The sequence below is a fragment of the Sorghum bicolor genome, chromosome 5 (genome assembly GCF_000003195.3).
Source record: "Sorghum bicolor cultivar BTx623 chromosome 5, Sorghum_bicolor_NCBIv3, whole genome shotgun sequence".
Taxonomy (NCBI): Eukaryota; Viridiplantae; Streptophyta; class Magnoliopsida; order Poales; family Poaceae; genus Sorghum; species Sorghum bicolor.
The window spans coordinates 44,112,866-44,130,441 of record NC_012874.2 but is presented as its reverse complement, the minus strand read 5'-3'; the positions used below and the strand labels follow the sequence as shown (position 1 = coordinate 44,130,441).

The 17,576-nt window shown below is 43.1% G+C and overlaps 1 protein-coding gene across 1 annotated transcript in view; it reads right to left on the bottom strand.

Annotated features, from left to right (window-relative positions):
• Positions 1-15,501, bottom strand: part of LOC8075772 (protein transport protein Sec24-like CEF) — a 20,217-nt gene extending 4,716 nt beyond the window's left edge. Inside the window, exons 1-17 of the mRNA XM_021461194.1 lie at positions 14,501-15,501; positions 13,773-14,006; positions 13,589-13,663; positions 13,410-13,508; positions 12,171-12,282; positions 11,748-11,875; positions 11,341-11,460; positions 8,744-8,824; positions 8,027-8,104; positions 7,814-7,906; positions 7,599-7,653; positions 7,064-7,140; positions 6,850-6,921; positions 6,660-6,743; positions 5,584-5,703; positions 5,431-5,499; positions 4,992-5,069 (exon numbers count right to left, since the gene is read on the bottom strand). Coding sequence (XP_021316869.1) covers positions 4,992-5,069; positions 5,431-5,499; positions 5,584-5,703; positions 6,660-6,743; positions 6,850-6,921; positions 7,064-7,140; positions 7,599-7,653; positions 7,814-7,906; positions 8,027-8,104; positions 8,744-8,824; positions 11,341-11,460; positions 11,748-11,875; positions 12,171-12,282; positions 13,410-13,508; positions 13,589-13,663; positions 13,773-14,006; positions 14,501-15,385 — 2,460 coding nt within the window. The 5' untranslated portion in view covers positions 15,386-15,501. The remainder of the gene's footprint in view (positions 1-4,991; positions 5,070-5,430; positions 5,500-5,583; positions 5,704-6,659; positions 6,744-6,849; positions 6,922-7,063; positions 7,141-7,598; positions 7,654-7,813; positions 7,907-8,026; positions 8,105-8,743; positions 8,825-11,340; positions 11,461-11,747; positions 11,876-12,170; positions 12,283-13,409; positions 13,509-13,588; positions 13,664-13,772; positions 14,007-14,500) is intronic.

The window sequence follows — 17,576 nt, the reverse complement described above, 5'->3', positions numbered from 1 at the left end:
TGTATATATATATATATGTATATGTATATATATATATATGTATATGTATATATATATATATGTATATGTATATATATATATATGTATATATATATATATATATGAGTATTGGGCTGAATTGGGCCTTATATGGGCTATGGTTTACCGGCTGCAATCGGGGACCCCAGCGGGGAACGGGGACGGGGAGGTGGGGAACGTTCCCACCCCCGCTTCACCCGATGGGGCTGAGTTTCAGCCGTTAACGTCCCCGCGGGGGACAAATCCACCCCATTTTCTTCCCCTGATAGAGGAAATCCCCGTCGAGGATCGGGGATCGGGGCCCCGTTGCCATCTTGACCTACACCCGTTGGCGAGACGTGGTCCTCCTCACCCTCCTCCGTCGATGCCTCGACGACCATGTCCTCGGTCCAGACTCCTTCGTGGCTGCGCCTCGACAGCATCGTGCTCTCCTGGATCCTCGAGACAATCCCCCTCGACCTTCACAACCTCGTCCGCAACACCACTGACGCTCGCCAGGCCCGGCTGGGACTTGGGGCCCAATTTCTGGGCAATGCCGAGGCCAAAGCTCTGCGGCTCGATGCGAGCTTGCGCACCTTCGTGCAGGGTGACCTTGCTGTTGGAGAGTTCTGCCGCAAGATGAAGATGGCGGACTCCCTCAGCGACCTTGGCTGGCCCATGGAGGACCGCATCCTAGTCCTCAACGTCCTTCACGGGCTCAGCGACCGCTACGCTCACCTCCGGACATGGATCACCCGGCAGCAACCGTTCCCGACCTTCCTGCAGGTCTAGGACGACCTTGTCATGGAGGAGCTCTCAAGGCATCCAGCCGGGGTCCATGTCAGGGCCTCTCTCCGCCTCGAGGTCCTCGGCCTCCTCGACTGCACTTGCTGCAGCTCCACCGTCGCGTCCATCTGCTCCGCCCACACCAAAGTCGTCTGTTCTGGGTCCCCTTCCCCCGGGCCGAGCAGGGGGTGGGGGTCGTGGTGGTCGCCGCCGCGGTCGCGGAGGGGGACGTGGTGGAGGTGCTGGCCGTGGGGGCACCCCTGCTCCACAGCCGCCACAGGGTGCTCCTGGCCCTCCTTTCACAACCCCTGGTCCGAGCACATCTCCATGTGGCCCTTCTAGGCTCCCAATGGCGAGCTTGCCCGGCCACCATGCTCGTTGGTGCTCCTCCGGGGTTCTACCCAACGCCGTGGACTACACCTTCCGGCGCCTCCAGTTGGGACCAGGCGGCCTTGGCGCGCTCCTTCAGCACTATGGGCTTGACTCCTGTCGGCCCAGAGTGGATCGCTGACTCGGGTGCTACCTACCACACCACCCTGGACCCTGGTATACTCTCGTCACCCTCCTTCCTCTCACCCTTCGTCCATCATGGTCGCCAATGGCTCGTGTCATCCTGTCACGTCCGTGGGTGCCACTGGCACTCATGGCTCCTTTCATCTTCCTAACGTTCTTGTTGCACCTTGTATGGTTCACAACCTTCTTTCAATTCTTCGTTTTATAGCTGACAATCCTTGTTCTGTGAAGTTTGACTCTTCTGGTCTTACTATGAAGGATTTGGCTTCCCGACGTCCTCTACTCCGATGTGACAGCACGAGGCCCCATTACATTCTTCGCTTTCCGGCATCTGCCTCGCTTTCTTTGCCCATTTTGTCAGCTGCCTTCGCCACTACTACTTCCTCCACTACTTGGCACCGACGCCTCGGCCATCCTGAACGTGATGCCCTGATGCAGCTCAGTCATAGCACCGACATTCGTTGTACTCGGGCTCATGATGATCATGTGTGCCATGCGTGCCAACTAGGCCGTCATGTTCGTCTTCCTTTTTATAGTTCTTTACATGCGGCTCGCATTTTTGATCTTGTACATTGCGACCTATGGACATCTCCTATCATCAGCATTTCTGGATACAACTACTATCTTGTGGTGGTTGATGATTTCTCTCATTATTCGTGGACTTTTCCCTTACGTGCGAAGTCTGATGCATTCCCCGTGATTCTTCACTTTTTCGCTTGGGTGTCCACTCAGCTCAACCTCACTAACAAGGCCGTCCAGTGTGACAATGGCCGTGAGTTCGATAACTCCACCTCTCGTGCTTTCTTCCTCTCTCAGTCTCTCACAGTGTCCAGTTGCCCATGTCTTGCCAGTACACCTCTCAGAACGGCAAGGCTGAGCGCATGATTCACACCACCAAAGACACCATGTGCACGCTTTTGCTCAAGGCTCTCCCTGCTCGCTTCTGGGCTGAGAGTCTGCACACATCCACCTACCTCCTTAACCGCCTTCCTTCCGTTGCCTGCCCAGCTTCCACACCACACCACGCTCTTTTCGGTACCCCTCCTCGGTACGATCACCTTCGAGTTTTCAGGTGTGCGTGTTACCCGAACACCACCGCCACCGCTCCCCACAAGCTAGCTCCCTGATCGACTCTCTATGTCTTCCTCCGGTACTCCCCGGATCACAAACGCTACCGATGCTTTGACCTTACCTCTCGACGGGTTCTCATCTCTCGCCACGTGGTGTTCGATGAGTCTGTTTTCCCCTTCTCCACCATCACCACCGCCACTTTTACCCCGGAGCTTGACCCCTCCTCTTTGTTTCCCACTAACGCGGTGGTCGAGCCACCTTTACAGTTGTCTCCTGCAGGTACTACTGCATTGTGCCCTTCGCCGGGGCCGTGCCCCAGCTCGTCGCCCGCCAATGACACCCCTGACCCTGCTCCCTGTCCAGGCCTAGAGGGGCCACTTCCCAGACGGCCCCCGTCACTGCGCCTGACAGGGTCCCAGGCCGTCGACTCCGGCACCGCCTGCACGCTTCGCCAAACCGGTGCTCGTGTACCAGCGTTGTGCATGGCCTGCGCTGGCGCCTCCGTCACCTCCGATGGCCCCCTCTTCGCCAGGGTCACCGGCCCGACCGACGGCTTCTTCTCCGCCGACGACGCCGACACCGCCGCCACAGCCTCCGGCTGCCCATGTCACGACACCGATGTACCACCCGTCGATTCTTCACCGACACCCGCGTCACGTTCACCCTATGGTGACGCATGTGGCTGGCACCCTGCAACCCCGAGCCCTCGCCATGATGCCCGATGACTCGCAGGTCTCTCCAGTACCCTCTCCCGTCCGCGAGGCCTTATCGGACCCTCACTGGCGCCGCGCAATGGAAGAGTACACGGCGCTCCTTGCCAACTAGACATGGGATCTGGTGCCACGTCGACCAGGCTCCAACATCCTCACCGGACACACAAGCGCCGGGCTGATGGCACTCTCGAGAGGTATAAGGCTCGCTGGGTTATCAAGGGCTTCACTCAGCGTCCTGGTGTTCACTACGATGAGACCTTCAGTCCAGTGGTGAAGCCGTCCACCGTCCGCATGGTGCTCTCGCTGGCTCTCACCCACTTCTGGCTTGTGCATCAGTTGGATCTCAAGAACGCCTTCCTACATGGTCTCATCACTGAGACAGTTTACTCCAGTCAGCCGGCGGGGTTTGTTGACTCTTCTCGTCCTAACATGGTATGCCGGCTCAACAAGTCTCTCTACGACCTCAAGCAAGCCCACACTGGGTTTTCGTGGAGGCCAAGTCAGATACGTCCATGTTTATCTATCACCATGGAGCTAAGACTGTGTACCTGCTGCTCTATGTTGATGATCTTGTCCTCACAGCCCTCAAGTGAGTCACTCCTCCGTCGCATTATCACCTCTCTGCAGCAGGAATTTGCTATAAAGGATCTTGGTGTGCTTCAGCACTTTCTTGGGGTCACTGTTGAGCCGCATCTTGCCGGGCTACTTCTTCATCAGCGGCAGTATACTTCCTCAAGCGGGCTGGGATGACAGACTGCAACCCCTACTCCACTCCAGTTGACACACAGGGCAAGCTATCAGAGGCCGAGGGTAACCCAGTGACAGATCCCACCACGTACCGAAGTCTTGTTGGTGCCCTTCAGTACCTTACCTTCACCCGGCCGGACATCACCTATGCAGTTCAGTAGCTCTGTCTCCATATGCATGATCCACAGGAACCCCACCTCACTGCTCTCAAGCGTCTCCTCTGCTACCTCTGGGGCACTATCGACTACGACCTGCTCCTTCATCGGCGGTCTTCCTCCACCAAGACGGTTGTCTACACTGACGGCGACTGGGTCGGCTTTGGCTGGCCGGACACACGGTGCTCCACCTCCGGCTACACCGTCTTCTTGGGCGGCAACCTAGTGTCCTGGTCGTCCAAGCGCCAGCAGGTGGCCTCCTGTTCTAGTGCCGAGGCGGAGTACCGTGCTGTCGCCAACAGCGTGGCTAAGGCCTCTTGGCTCCGGCAGCTCCAGGCAGAGCTCCATAGCCCTCTTCTCTGGAGCACGCTCGTCTATTGCGACAACGTTAGTGCGGTCTACCTCTCCACCAACCCCGTTCAGCACCAGCGGACCAAGCATGTGGAGATCAACCTACACTTCGTCCGTGATCGGGTTGCCATCGGCGAGGTGGGGGTCCTTCACGTAACGACCACCTCCCAGTTCGCCGACATCTTCACCAAGGGCCTCCCGTCGTCGACCTTCACCGACTTCCGCTCCAGCCTCAACATCACCTGTGGCTAGTTGTGTCTGTGGGGGGCTCGTGTGTGTACTTCTTTTCATGATGTCCAGTCTGTAACTCCGCTGCGCCGGTAGTTCAGACTGCGAAGGGGTGCTGGAGTATATGAGTAGGAGGCCCATGTGGCTAGGCCCATGAGGCCCTTGTATGCAACACTATATAGCTACCCTTCTAGGGTTAGCCTAATTGTGAGAGAATCCAATTCCAACACTCTTGACTAAACATTCTCAGACCACCTATGATGCTAATGTAGTACTTCAACACCAGACCACTATGATGCTAATGTAGTACTTCAACACCAGGGAAATGAAATGCATCAGAAAATTATCATGCACAAAAACTTATCCAGAACAACAAAAAGTCAGACCCAAGCTAAAGTAAAGAGAAACATTCATTCCATCTCATTGTTACCTGGAAGCCACATTCCACATTTTCTGGTAACTTGTCATCATGTTTAAACGTGACCATCACAGTTTTGTCAGAATCAATCTGCACCCAAAAAATTCTTTTATTGTAGGGGTTCAAAGGAAGTATAAAACACGACATTGAAATGAAAAGGATGGAAAAAAAAAACTCGAACATGCATGAATAACAGAATACATATACATAAAATTATTAATAGTTAATATAATAGCCTGAGCACCAGATACAAGAAACATGCTTTGCATATATTATTATCCAAATAAAACTCCAACGCAATTTAAGTCCTTCTGTCTACCACCATATCCATTTCTATTATTTATCAAATCAAAGTAAATTAATGTTAACACTGAACCGTAGAGGCAAGCTTCGTATCACAAGACAGCCCTATTTTAACAAAATTTGATGTACACCAGCATTAATTACTGACCGCTGGAAGATCAATGTCAGTGGGAACACGCTTGCAAAAATTGCCAAAATATTCCTGAACTTGGAGACCCTGATGAAGAGACAACAAGGAAATAAGTCATATTCAGACTCCTAACGTAAAGTGCCAAAAGAAATGACACTAGATTAAACTCACCTGACTGCACCTTACACGCATAACAGCCTCAAAACCCTGGGGTCTACTGATATTCCATCTGAGATCATTGAAGAGCTTGGCTGGATCTGAAAGAGCAGAAAATGGATAGTAGTAGTAGACCTGCAAAAAATATGCCCAAAAAACTGTCAGAAATAATCATAAGAAAAAATAGAGTTTAACAAAAGTACAATATTAAGATGAAAATGATCATATATTGATCCCTTTTGTCTTTTTCTATGTCCCAGGTACAATAATATTTTCCGCCAATATTTGTCATTGAAACAATTGCTGAAGTTTAACAAGAATTCACCTACCTAGTCATAAAAGCACCAATGGTTTTCGCTCGAACCATTGGAACAATTCCTGGAGCTTAACAGGAATTCACCTACCTAGTCATATATGCACCAATGGCATTCCCTCAAATATTTAGAAAATATTCAGCTCAGTCTCAAAGCATATTTCAGTTGAGCTACCCATGTAAGACAGCTTGCCTCTCTTCATTTTCTAGGTTACCTGTAGGCAAGTATATACCTAGTAGACAAGTTCCCAACACTAAAAAGAACAAAAATACCATGTCTTAAACCTTTACAATTTAGAAACTGTCAAGCCAACAGAATCAGTTATCTATGAACCACAACATAGATGGCAAACTCAGATCAAAAGACTATTTCAGATTATGGACACAATATGTTTGCATTTCTACGAGTATTTATATAATATATAATACTTATATTTACTAAATAAAGTGTTCATGCAAAGCCCTACCACAATGGTCTCTTCCTAGGCCTTGTTTAGTTCAATTTTTTTTTGTAAAATGGACACTGTAGCATTTTGTTTGTATTTGATAAATATTGTCTAATTATGGACTAACTAGGCTCAAAAGATTCGTCTCGCAAATTACAGGTAAACTGTGTAATTAGTTATTTCTTTTATCTATATTTAATGCTCTATACATGTGCCGCAAGATTTGATGTGATGGGAAATCTGAAAAATTTTGCAAAATTTTTTGGGAACAAAACAAGGCCCTAGACTAAAGACAATCAACATGGTTTATACGTTTTAGGGAGAATGCCTACCCGGCCACCTGTAGTCTGAGGCACAACGGATATAGAAGCAATATCAACGTACGATTGTGTGGTGAGGAATACGTCTACACAGACCTGAAAAGGGAAGAAAATAAAACATCATGTAACAACAACAAGAAAGCTCTTAACCCAGAAAATAAAAAAAATAAAAAAATAAACTCAAGCGCTGAACATATCATGCCTGATACTCAGCAAATTCTAGTGCCATTGTCTTGAGAGTGTTGTCAACAGGCTGCAAAAGTTTATGGGCTTCCTGTGAATCACACAACATCATTAGTGTTTTAATTGAGCATTCCTGATAAAAGGGACATGTGCCCCTGATGAAACAAATATATGGATTTAGATCATATTTACATTGTTAGGAAGGCAAAACAAGTATATGAAACAATGCATACCTTGTCACCAGTTGTAATGTTTGCTCTGCCTTCGGCTTCCCTTGCAGATAAAGAACCAATCCCAAGTGATGGGAGCACTGCCAACAATGCACATTATTAACAAAAGAGCATCGAAATTTTAGACTTAAAAAACAGAAAAACGCACAGAAGTATATAGGGTAAATTAGCAGGAATTGAAACAAATGCTTTAGGAAGCATAAAAAATAGGCATGAGTCCACTTGCCAGACTTAAAATAAAAATGCAAAACGGCTAATGAAGGCCAACTATAAACTTATTATGTGGCAGGTGTACATCACTAGGTCATTTGATATAGCACTGCCGTTCCAATCTGGTACCAATAACAGGCAAAACTTCCTGAAGTCTATGCAAATATGCTCACTACAAAGATCAAACTCCAAGTTGAACATATAGGCATGTAGCTCTACAAATAAGCCAGCATACATCAAGAAAAATGCGCCCAAGTAAACAAAGGAACCACTTAACAGAGTCAGCATAAATATACATCTTATCTCTCTAATAAGTTAACAAGCATACCTGATTGAAAAACCAGAAGTTTTCCACCAGTAGATTTCATCGCCAGGAAGCCAGCCTACAGAACAGAACAACGAGCACAAAAGTTATCCAATCAACCATGAGAATGGAACTATGAAAAAGAATACTGAATGAATAAAATGATGAATTTGATCTACTCAGCAAGACCTCACACCAAAAGAAAATAGAACTAGCACCCATAAAACAAGGCCAAGTACCTTCATTGCTGCTCCAAAAGCAGAATCAGCGACCCTATTATTCTCAAACATGTTTGGGATACTTTCTAGCAACTGCTCCAGATTCTCCCGGCACTAAAAACACAAAGTAAACATAGGAATGATTCAAACAAAATCAAGCACAACAGCTTTCTCTTAAATCTTGATAATGACATGAAATAGAAGTTACTGCTAAATTTCAGTTCAAATACAGACCTCGGAAACTGGGAGAATAAGATCTGTCTGAAGTGGCGTATATACATCTTGAACATCGGGAACGATGAGCATCAAAGGCTGCAAGAGAAAAAAGGATGCATAGATGATTCATACATCTAAAATAAGATTCATGAAGAAACAAACTGTATTGTGTGTGTCAGTGTGTGTATGAGAGAGAGAGAGAAGATGGCATAAAAGACAAGAAAATTTTTAGATGCCATTTCTGCATACATAAATGTATTATGTACTCTCAAACAGCAAAAAAAAATCCATGACTCCATTCTAAACTAAAATATGGCCAAACAGAGAAACAGAGTTGCTGACTAATTCAGAAGTTTCACACCCGAAAGTAAAAAGGAAAACTGAGACAAATAACATTCCCACTGTAAGTTTCAGAATCCCCACAGTAATGTGTCAGAAAGAAAAGGTCAGAATGCAGTTACTCTGCTCTGCTGCACTCCGCAGCAAAATCTCCTTGTTAAGGGAGTAACTTCCCAGTAACAATGTTGTGAATCCAAAAAGGATGGTTCTACAGGAAAAGCTACGGCAACACAAAACCAAATCAGCAAAGCCCAAGTCATGCTGAGGACAAGTTTACAGATAGTGCAAGTTACAATACAATGTCTAGTGTGCCTTCAAACCACTGCTGATAAGACTGAGTAAATGAAAGAAAAAAGAAAAGAAAAGAAAAGAAAAAAAACCTCAAATGTGCATTACCTGCTGCTGAGCACGTTTAAGACTGTAGAAGTGAATAGCAGAATCAAATGTTGCAATTCCAACCATTGTCCGAGGACCTTCCTAAATAAGACAGAAAAACAGATAGTGTCACAAATAAAATGCCACACCATCCCTTGAAATATTATGTAAAGAAAACCAAATCCATTCAAGTAAAAAGAAAATACTCAATTACATGTGGTCAATTTTGGAATTGGAACAATGATGTCAATAACATATGAACGAATGATCTCCTTTTATATTTTTTATTTAAGACATGCCAAACAATCAAAAAATGTTCATCTATATTCTTGTTCATCTGTTAGAATATAATTATAACAGCCCATATTGGGCTTACGGCCCATTGGCCTTGTACTCCTAGCCTGACTTGTATTAGTACCACATTGTAACTTGTAGATGTACTGCAAGCCTTCCAGGCTATACTAGGTTAATGCCCGTACGTTGTTACGGGTTTTAAAATCTACGTACGCTATGTTTCTTCATTGTTATTTTATTATTTTGTTTTTTCTGTCTATATTCTTCCTTTTTCATTTCTTTTCAGTTTTTGTTTTTCGATTTTATTTTATTTTCTTTCCTTTCCTTATTCTTTTCTTGTTTTAATTTTACCTTTTATTTTCTTTTTCTTTTGGTTTTATTTTTATTGTTCTTCCTTGCTTCTATTTGTTTTTCTTTTTTCTTTTCAGATTTTCTATGTTTCTTGAAATTCTTATTTTATATTTTATTTCCTTTTAATCTTATTTTTATCCTTATTTAAATTATTCATTAATTTTATTTGCTCTATGCACTTTTTATCATTTGTTAATTATGTTTGTTTTTATATTTTTTCTTAGTAATTTTATTTTTATTTTATATATATATGTATATATATGTGATATTTATGTAGTATATATTTAGTGTTCTATGTTGTGTTATGTCATGTTTACGTAGTATACATGTGATGTTCTATGATGTTTCTTATGGTGTTCATTTTGTATATATGTAATCTATAATAGATGTGATGTTCTATAATATATTTAATGATGTTCTATGATGTATTTAGTAATGTTAATATTCTATAAATATATTTATGATATTTGAAAAGTAACCCTTTGACATTATTTGAAATTTTTCTCCATTTTGTGTTTTTATTCTTTTTCTTATGCTTTTTACTATAGATTTTTTTATTATTTTTATCTATGTCATGTATTTATGTATTTTTATGTATATTGTAATATCAGTTTCATAAACCTAAAACCTAAATACTATTCTTCTAAATCGATAACATTTTTTTTACAAAGATAGAACATTGTCTGTTGAACCTAGAATATTGTCTCTACTTAATAAAAGAAAATATTTTATCTTTATAAGATAAATATTCATTAATAAAATTTTATATAAATATATCCATATGTGATCTTGTTTTCAAGGATAGCGTGTCATCGCGTAGTAAAAAAGACCACCAAAGGGATGGGAGTTGTGGACGGGTCCTCTCCATAATTTTTAGTTGTAGAGATAAATATTTATTAATAAAATTTTATCTAAATATATCCATGTGTGATCTTGTTTTGAAGGATTTGTTACGAGAAATTTAATGGTGCAATCGGAATTTAATTTATATCTTCAGTTTAAAAGTTATGACTTTTTTAAATTCGCTAAAACAATTTTGCATGCATGGGTGAGTGGGGCATGGGTTGATGGGATAGCCTATCGTGGCTAAAAGGGATGGGAGTTGTGGCTTCACCATGGGTATGGTAGATGGGTCCTTTCCATATTTTTTAGTTGTAGAGATAGAGATAGAGATAATGAAGGTCACCACCCTGGTTAGGGTGTGCGGTGTTTCTGCACTGTCCATAATGGAGATGTCAAAATTCAACTAGATACTCAACAGTTCCTAGAAAAAAAACAAGAGCACTGAACTTAAAGTAGCACCATAAACCAACCTATCTAATAATACTCAAAATTGATATAATACAGCAAATGGTCAAAACTATAATGTTCACTCAGGCATTCTTGAATCTATGTTTATACACAACACAAATGAAAGCATATAAGAAATTTCAAAGAAAATTCCTATTGTAGCTTCTGCTGATGTTCACTATTTCACTGTGATAGTGGGTCAACTTATCACTGATGGCAGTCAGTTTGCAATAATTGTGATTACAAAAACCATATAGTTAATACAATAGTAGTGTGGAGTATATGAGTTTCTGAATAAGACTAGAGGCGAACATGAGTGTAGCCAAACAGTAGTGGAGTGCAGCTGCTAGCCGACGGTCAGCAGTTTGACTCCTTGTTCATGCCAAAAACAAGTTCCTCACCAGCAACCCAAAAGTATAGGGGAGCATCAGCTTGGAAATCCTGGCTGCTCGTGTGGTGCCAGTCTGTGATACCTGGCTGCCTCTTGAGCTGGCACAGCACCTGGTTGCCTATGGCACCAGCTCAGGTTGGGATGCAGCTGTACAAGGTGAAGCCAGAGTTTGGGGATTTCTCAACTAGCATGGACGAGGTTCTACCTATATGCAATTCCCCAGGGAGGCTATCCCAAGTTGACCAATTTTTTTTTCTGAACCAGACTAATGAGTTCAGTACACAGAACTTACCGGCAGATCTGAAATAGCCTGGGCAATAGCACTGCAAGCTGCAGCAGTCGCACCAGTTTGTACAGCATTCATGGAGACATCAATTAGGAAGAAGTATACAGCAGGCATTGGATCACGAACCTGAAAATTTATTATGATGGATTCTCACTGAATAGTATAAGCAAAAGGCAAAGTAAATAAGATACCAAAAATACAACAGGACACTGGATTGGTCAATGAACTCTTTTTTAAAGTTAATAAAGCCTGCCAATCCATGTTCTGTAAATTTGCCAGTTTTAAGTCTGAATAGTGGCACGAGGAAACATAAAGAAAATTGCAGTGTATTGAAGATACAAGTTCTACAAAAACTGTTTAATGCATACACTATGAAGATGTTACACGGACTTCATGGATTAGATTAGACAAACCAGAAATTCCTTTGTAGCAACAAATTCAACTGTTCCTCTAGACAGTTCAGGCCTGTCATCAGCATCACGTCGCCTACCATCAGGCCCTAAGTTGCACATGTAGTCTCTAGGAGTATCATTTCTGAATCCTACACAGTTTGGGGATCATTATAAATTAGATTCTATAGTAACATGAAAACAAACAAAATATAATGACTGGCAAGGATAATAAAGTAACAAGCAAAACAATAAAGGTAGCACTGACACACTGAGAAGTTCATATAGATATGTTCACAGAATGCCAAATTTTGACACATTTAAAAGCATAGGCAGGTAGCAAAATTCAAAAAACAGCAGTAAGTAGTAGCTTTCGTAGCATAAGCTTTGACAGAGAATACTAATGAATTATCATAAGGCTGGAATCAATGAAGCTTAAGCCCTCACCACATAAGTTACAGATGAAATGCCTCCCTTGATCAACAAATTTCATGAAAGGATTTATGTACGCTTTGCAACGAGAACACCGAATGGGTCCCATCTCTCCAAAGTCCACAAGCTAAAATACAAGGCAGTGAGTTAATTTTCAAACTAGCAAGTAGGAACAAAAAATAAACATATTCAGCATATTATTCTGCTGAATAGAATTGTGACTAAATTACATCGAAGTTTACAATCATGAAACTAGTGGAGTATGCTGCTGATACTACAATACAGCCCCCTAAAATAAGATTGCACTCCAAATTGACATACAAAGAAACCAGCAAGAAGGAAACCCATAAAAGAAACAAGTAGCTCATAGGCAGACTACCTTGAAAAGTGATTGCAATGAACACTTCTATGCATCAATAGGAAAAAAAATTGGCCATAACCAAAAAAATGTAACATCATGCAACAGTGTGTTTAAAAGTTTGACTGTGTATGATCTACTTTATTAACCTATTATAGCATTCAAATTCAAAGCATGGGATTAAACAGTGAGATTAAGATGAAAATCGACCAATTCATGCTCGAGAAAGAAGAAAAAAACAAAGTTGATCAACTCGGATTATTATTTAGAATAAAAAAAAAGACCAAAGTTGACCAATTATAGTAATAGTCTCACAAGTTTTCTTGTCTTTGTGATAAGCTGGGGAACACTGGGTGAATGTGCCAAAATGAGGGATAATTAACGGTGGATTACTTAGGACTGTTTGTTTGGGCCTTTGCTTATTAAAATCTGGTTTCTACGGCTGCCTGAAAAGTTAAAAAGGCTGTATTTGTGAGTTAGCTTTTGAATTAATGAACATGTAATATGTGTGATGACACTGGGTGAATGTGCCAAAAATGAGGGATAATTAACGGTGGATTACTTAGAACTGTTTGTTTGGGCCTTTGCTTATCAAAATCTGGTTTCTATGGCTGCCTGAAAAGTTAAAAAGGCTGTATTTGTGAATTTGCTTTTGAATTAATGAACATGTAATATGTGTGATACCCCTCGGAACAGCACCCCAATTGCCAGTAAAAGCTTTCCTACACCTGCTATTGGCTTCTAGTACAAATACAGCTTCCTGAACATGTACAAAACAGCGCCCCAATTGCCAGTAAAAGCTTCTGTAAACCTGCTATTGGCTTCTAGTACAAATACAGCTTATTGAACATGTACAGTGTTTATGTAGGTACAAGAAATGACAAAAAAAAAAGTACCTGTATAGGTTCCTCAGATGGGTGAGGAAGAGAAAAAGGTTGAACCATCAGAGCTAAAGGCATACCCGAAGTCGTCAAGAGATCACCAGTACAAGGTATCTGATAGAACGTTTATTAGCAGCAGATTACAAAGAAACAAAGACACCAGAGAATTACAGGCAATAATTAAACAAAATTACCTGATTCACAGTGCAGCGCATTAAACGAGGGCTACAGTTCCCAGTGTCCTTCACAATAAATTCACTAGATGCAGCCTGTGTTCAATAAGTTACTCTTGTATGAGAGGCAGCAAGAGTTTTGGCATGCAACAAAATATGAATGAAAATGGACACCATTTTGCACAATTATAGCTTTAAGACATACCGGGGGAATGGTTGCTTGGCCACCTTGACGGGTCTCATAAATGATGACTGATGATTCAGGCATTGGCCGTGGAATTTGATTAGGATCAATTTTGGACGGGGTTGAGACCTGGGTTCCAGCATGTGGAGAATAAGGTATAGTCGGGGTGCCAGGGGGTCCTAGTGTGTTTGGCTGCATGCTACCAGGAATGCCTGGCATTCTCATAGGTGGCTGCATAGCACCAGACCCAGCTCCCTACAAATAATTTCATCGAGCATGTCAGATGTCAAACTTCTATGGTTCCTAGAATCACAGGAGTAAGTTTCAGTTATTCACTGCTCACACACGATGAAACCATACACTTAAATTAAGTTTCTAATTTTTCACATCATACTGACAATGACAAGAGTATTACTTCTAAGCTAGTAATCAAAACTATGTATGACAAAAAAAAACATAAATATGCTATTAAACCAAACAAATAATAATTACAGACACATAAGCAACACAAAACTTTTTGGAATCCTTAAGAAATTATGGGCCATTAGAATATAATTTAATAGCAAATCCAATATCTATCACAATGGTTACAGGTTCAATCAATCGACATAAGGCTCATATGTCATATCCCACAACCCAATTAAAAAATTAAAATACCTAGCAGACAAACATTCAAACAAATTCCTAAGGTATGTGAGATTGGAAACACCAAAAAAAAATCAAACTTTTGCAGTAGAACTAGCAATCACCTGAGCTTGCCAAGATGGAGGCCCAAACGCTGGGGCATTTGCCCTGGGTGGCCCCATGAATGGCAGCTGCTGTGCCACAGGCGCTGATTGTGTAGCAAAGGGCGGCTGCCCAACTGGCCGCGAACCAAATGGTGGTGGAGGCTGCTGCGGGGCTCCAAAGCTAGGTGGAGTTGGCTGCGTCCAAGCTGCCGCTGCCGCCATTGGCCCAGACTGGCCAGGGAATGTCGGCCGCAGTGGCAGTGCGGGCTGCTGCCCTGCTACAGGGGGCCCACCGAACGGCGGAGGATGTGACCCCGCAGCAGGGGTGCCACCGAACGGTGCCGCCTGAGACGCAGCAACAGAGTGGCCAACAAAGGGCGAAGGCGCCTGCGATGCCGTGGCAGGAGGGCCTCCAAAGGAAGGAGGGGCCTGCGACGCCACAGCAGGAAGGCCTACGAACGGAGGCGGCGCCTGGGACACCGCCCCGGGAGGAACACCAAACGGCGGCGGCGGCTGAGAGGCACCTGGAGGCCCCCCGAACGGTGGCGGCGGCTGGGACACTACCCCCGGTTGTCCGCCAAAGGGCGGCGAGGCGGAAGTCGCCGCCGTAGGCGCCCGCACGAACGGCGGTGCGGGCGGGCTCCCAGGGAACGCGGGCCGGGCGGCGGCCGGCGGAGGGCCCGGACGCGCGGCGAAGGCGGGTGGTGCCTGCTGCGGCGTGAGCCCCCGCGGGGCGCCGGGCGGCGGGGCCGCGCCGCGGGAGATCTGGAGGTTGGCGAACGCCCCGGGGAGAGCCCCCGCCCCCGAGCCTGGCGGCCCCTGGACCGGGCCCTGCGCGGTAGGGTTTTGCGCGGCGAACGGCGGCGGCGGCTGCTGCTGCTGCTGCGGCGGCGGCGTCGACGCCATGGATCGCGGCGAGATCGGGATCTGGCGCGCGGTGGCAGGCGGGGGAGGAAAGGCGGAGGCCCCTCTAGTGCTCTGCTCCCTGTTAGAACATGGATCGTTTCGTGCGCGGTCGGGTCTAGCCTGCCGTGGAGGTGGCCTACCAAGGCAGCACGTACAGTTGAGCGGAGCCCACATGTCATTCTGCGTGGATGTTTAGATTGTGTGTACGGGCCCGCGTTGCGGTGAGAGGCGCTGGTCTCTTGGTGACGTGGCGGTAATCTATTGGGCAGGCTGCGTGGAGGGCCATGGGCCCTCCGACGTGGAGCGAGGCCACTTTTTGGACTCCCTCCATCGAGAAAACAGTACCAAATATCTCCGTGCATTACAATAGGAGAAAAAAATACCATAGAAATGTTACATATTTATTTATATTTGAGTAAAGTCCATCAGCGGTCCTTAAACTTGTTCGGATGTGTCATCCCGGTTCTTAAACTCTCAAAATGACCGTTTAGGTACCTAAACTTGTTCGGTTGTGTCATCCTGGTCCCTAAACTTAAAAATCTCTCATATAGATCCTCAAACTTGTTCAATTGTGTCATCCCGGTCCTTAAACTTGTTTTTAAATCTTATCTGGGTCAAAATAGGACGAATCTAAAAACTCTATATTGAAAAATAATTCATAACTTTTTCATATGAACTCAAATGAAGATAAACTTTATATCAAAATTGTAGGCAGCAACATGATCTACAACTTTACAGTTGAAAAGTTTTTAAATTAAAATAGTTTAGGTTCCCAAAATATTTTTTATAAGTTTATAGATTATAAAATTTAAAATTTAAAATTAAATTTTATAACACTAAACGACTTCAAATAAAAAACTTTTCAACTACAAAGTTGTAGATTGTGCTGAGGACTATAACTTTGGTATAAAATTTATCTTCATTTGAGTTCATATGAAAAAGTTATGAATTATTTTTTGATATAGAGTTGTTAGATCGCTTTGTTTTGATCCAGATGAGATTCAAAACCAAGTTTAGGGACCGAGATGACACAACTGAACAACTTTGAGGATCTAAACGGATGATTTCTAAGTTTAGGGACCGGGATGACACAATTGAACAAGTTTAGGGACCGAGATGACACAGATGAACAAGTTTAAGGACCTAAACAATCGATTTGTGAGTTTAGGGACCGGGATGACATGACAACACAAGTTTAGGGACCGGTAGTGGACTTTACTCTTTATATTTTATTCTTTTTATAAAATTTAAAGTTTATAATTTATTTTGATGAGCACGAAATATATAATATCAATTAGTTTTGCCAAAATATGATAATATCCTATTAAATCTATATCCAAAAATAATGCTTTGATAAAAATATTTCACCCATTGTGAAAAGAAACAGTAATTCTGGATTTGATTATATCTATGTGTAGGTAGAGTTTAATATTGAGTTACAATCAGCTTGTTCAAAATTTTCTCGTTATTTTATTAAATGGATAATTGGTTGTTCTGGGTTCTAACAAAAATGAGTTTTGTTCATAACTAAAACTATATCAACAACTTAGCGGTAGAAATATTTACTTATTATAAAAGATAAGTATATTTATTATTTGTTTTATATAGAAGAACAAATAAAATAGAAAAATGCATGGGCAAAAACTAGGGGCATATCTTTTTGCATGCATGCCATATCATCCCGCATATGTGAGCATGTGACAACAATAATAGGCCACATGGTACATGTTTGTCAAGGAAAATAGGCGTGGCGGAATCAATGTTTGTAGGCCACGCTAATCCATGACAACGAGCCTATCTTGATGTAATAAACAAAAGGAGTAGATGCGAGAGTCTTACTCCAAAAAATAAAAAAGGATACCAAAGAAAAACGAAACAAGAGTTCAAAAAAGCCAAAAAAACAAATAGAGTCAGACAAAAAGCTTTCCATAATTTAATATTGAGAGATGAGCTGAGTTGGAAAAAATGTCTTGTTTATTTCTATCTTATCCTTTTCTATTTGTATATACTAGTATTTATATTCAAGTTATTTATGATCAGAGATGTCTATTGGGATTAGAATTAGGATTCCAAACTATCTATGTTACCTAGAATATCTCTAGGAAGTAATTTTTTTGTTAGTCCTTTTTCTTTTCTTTTTCTTCTTGATCGATGGCTTATTTTTATTTATATAGGCTTATTTTTGTTTAGA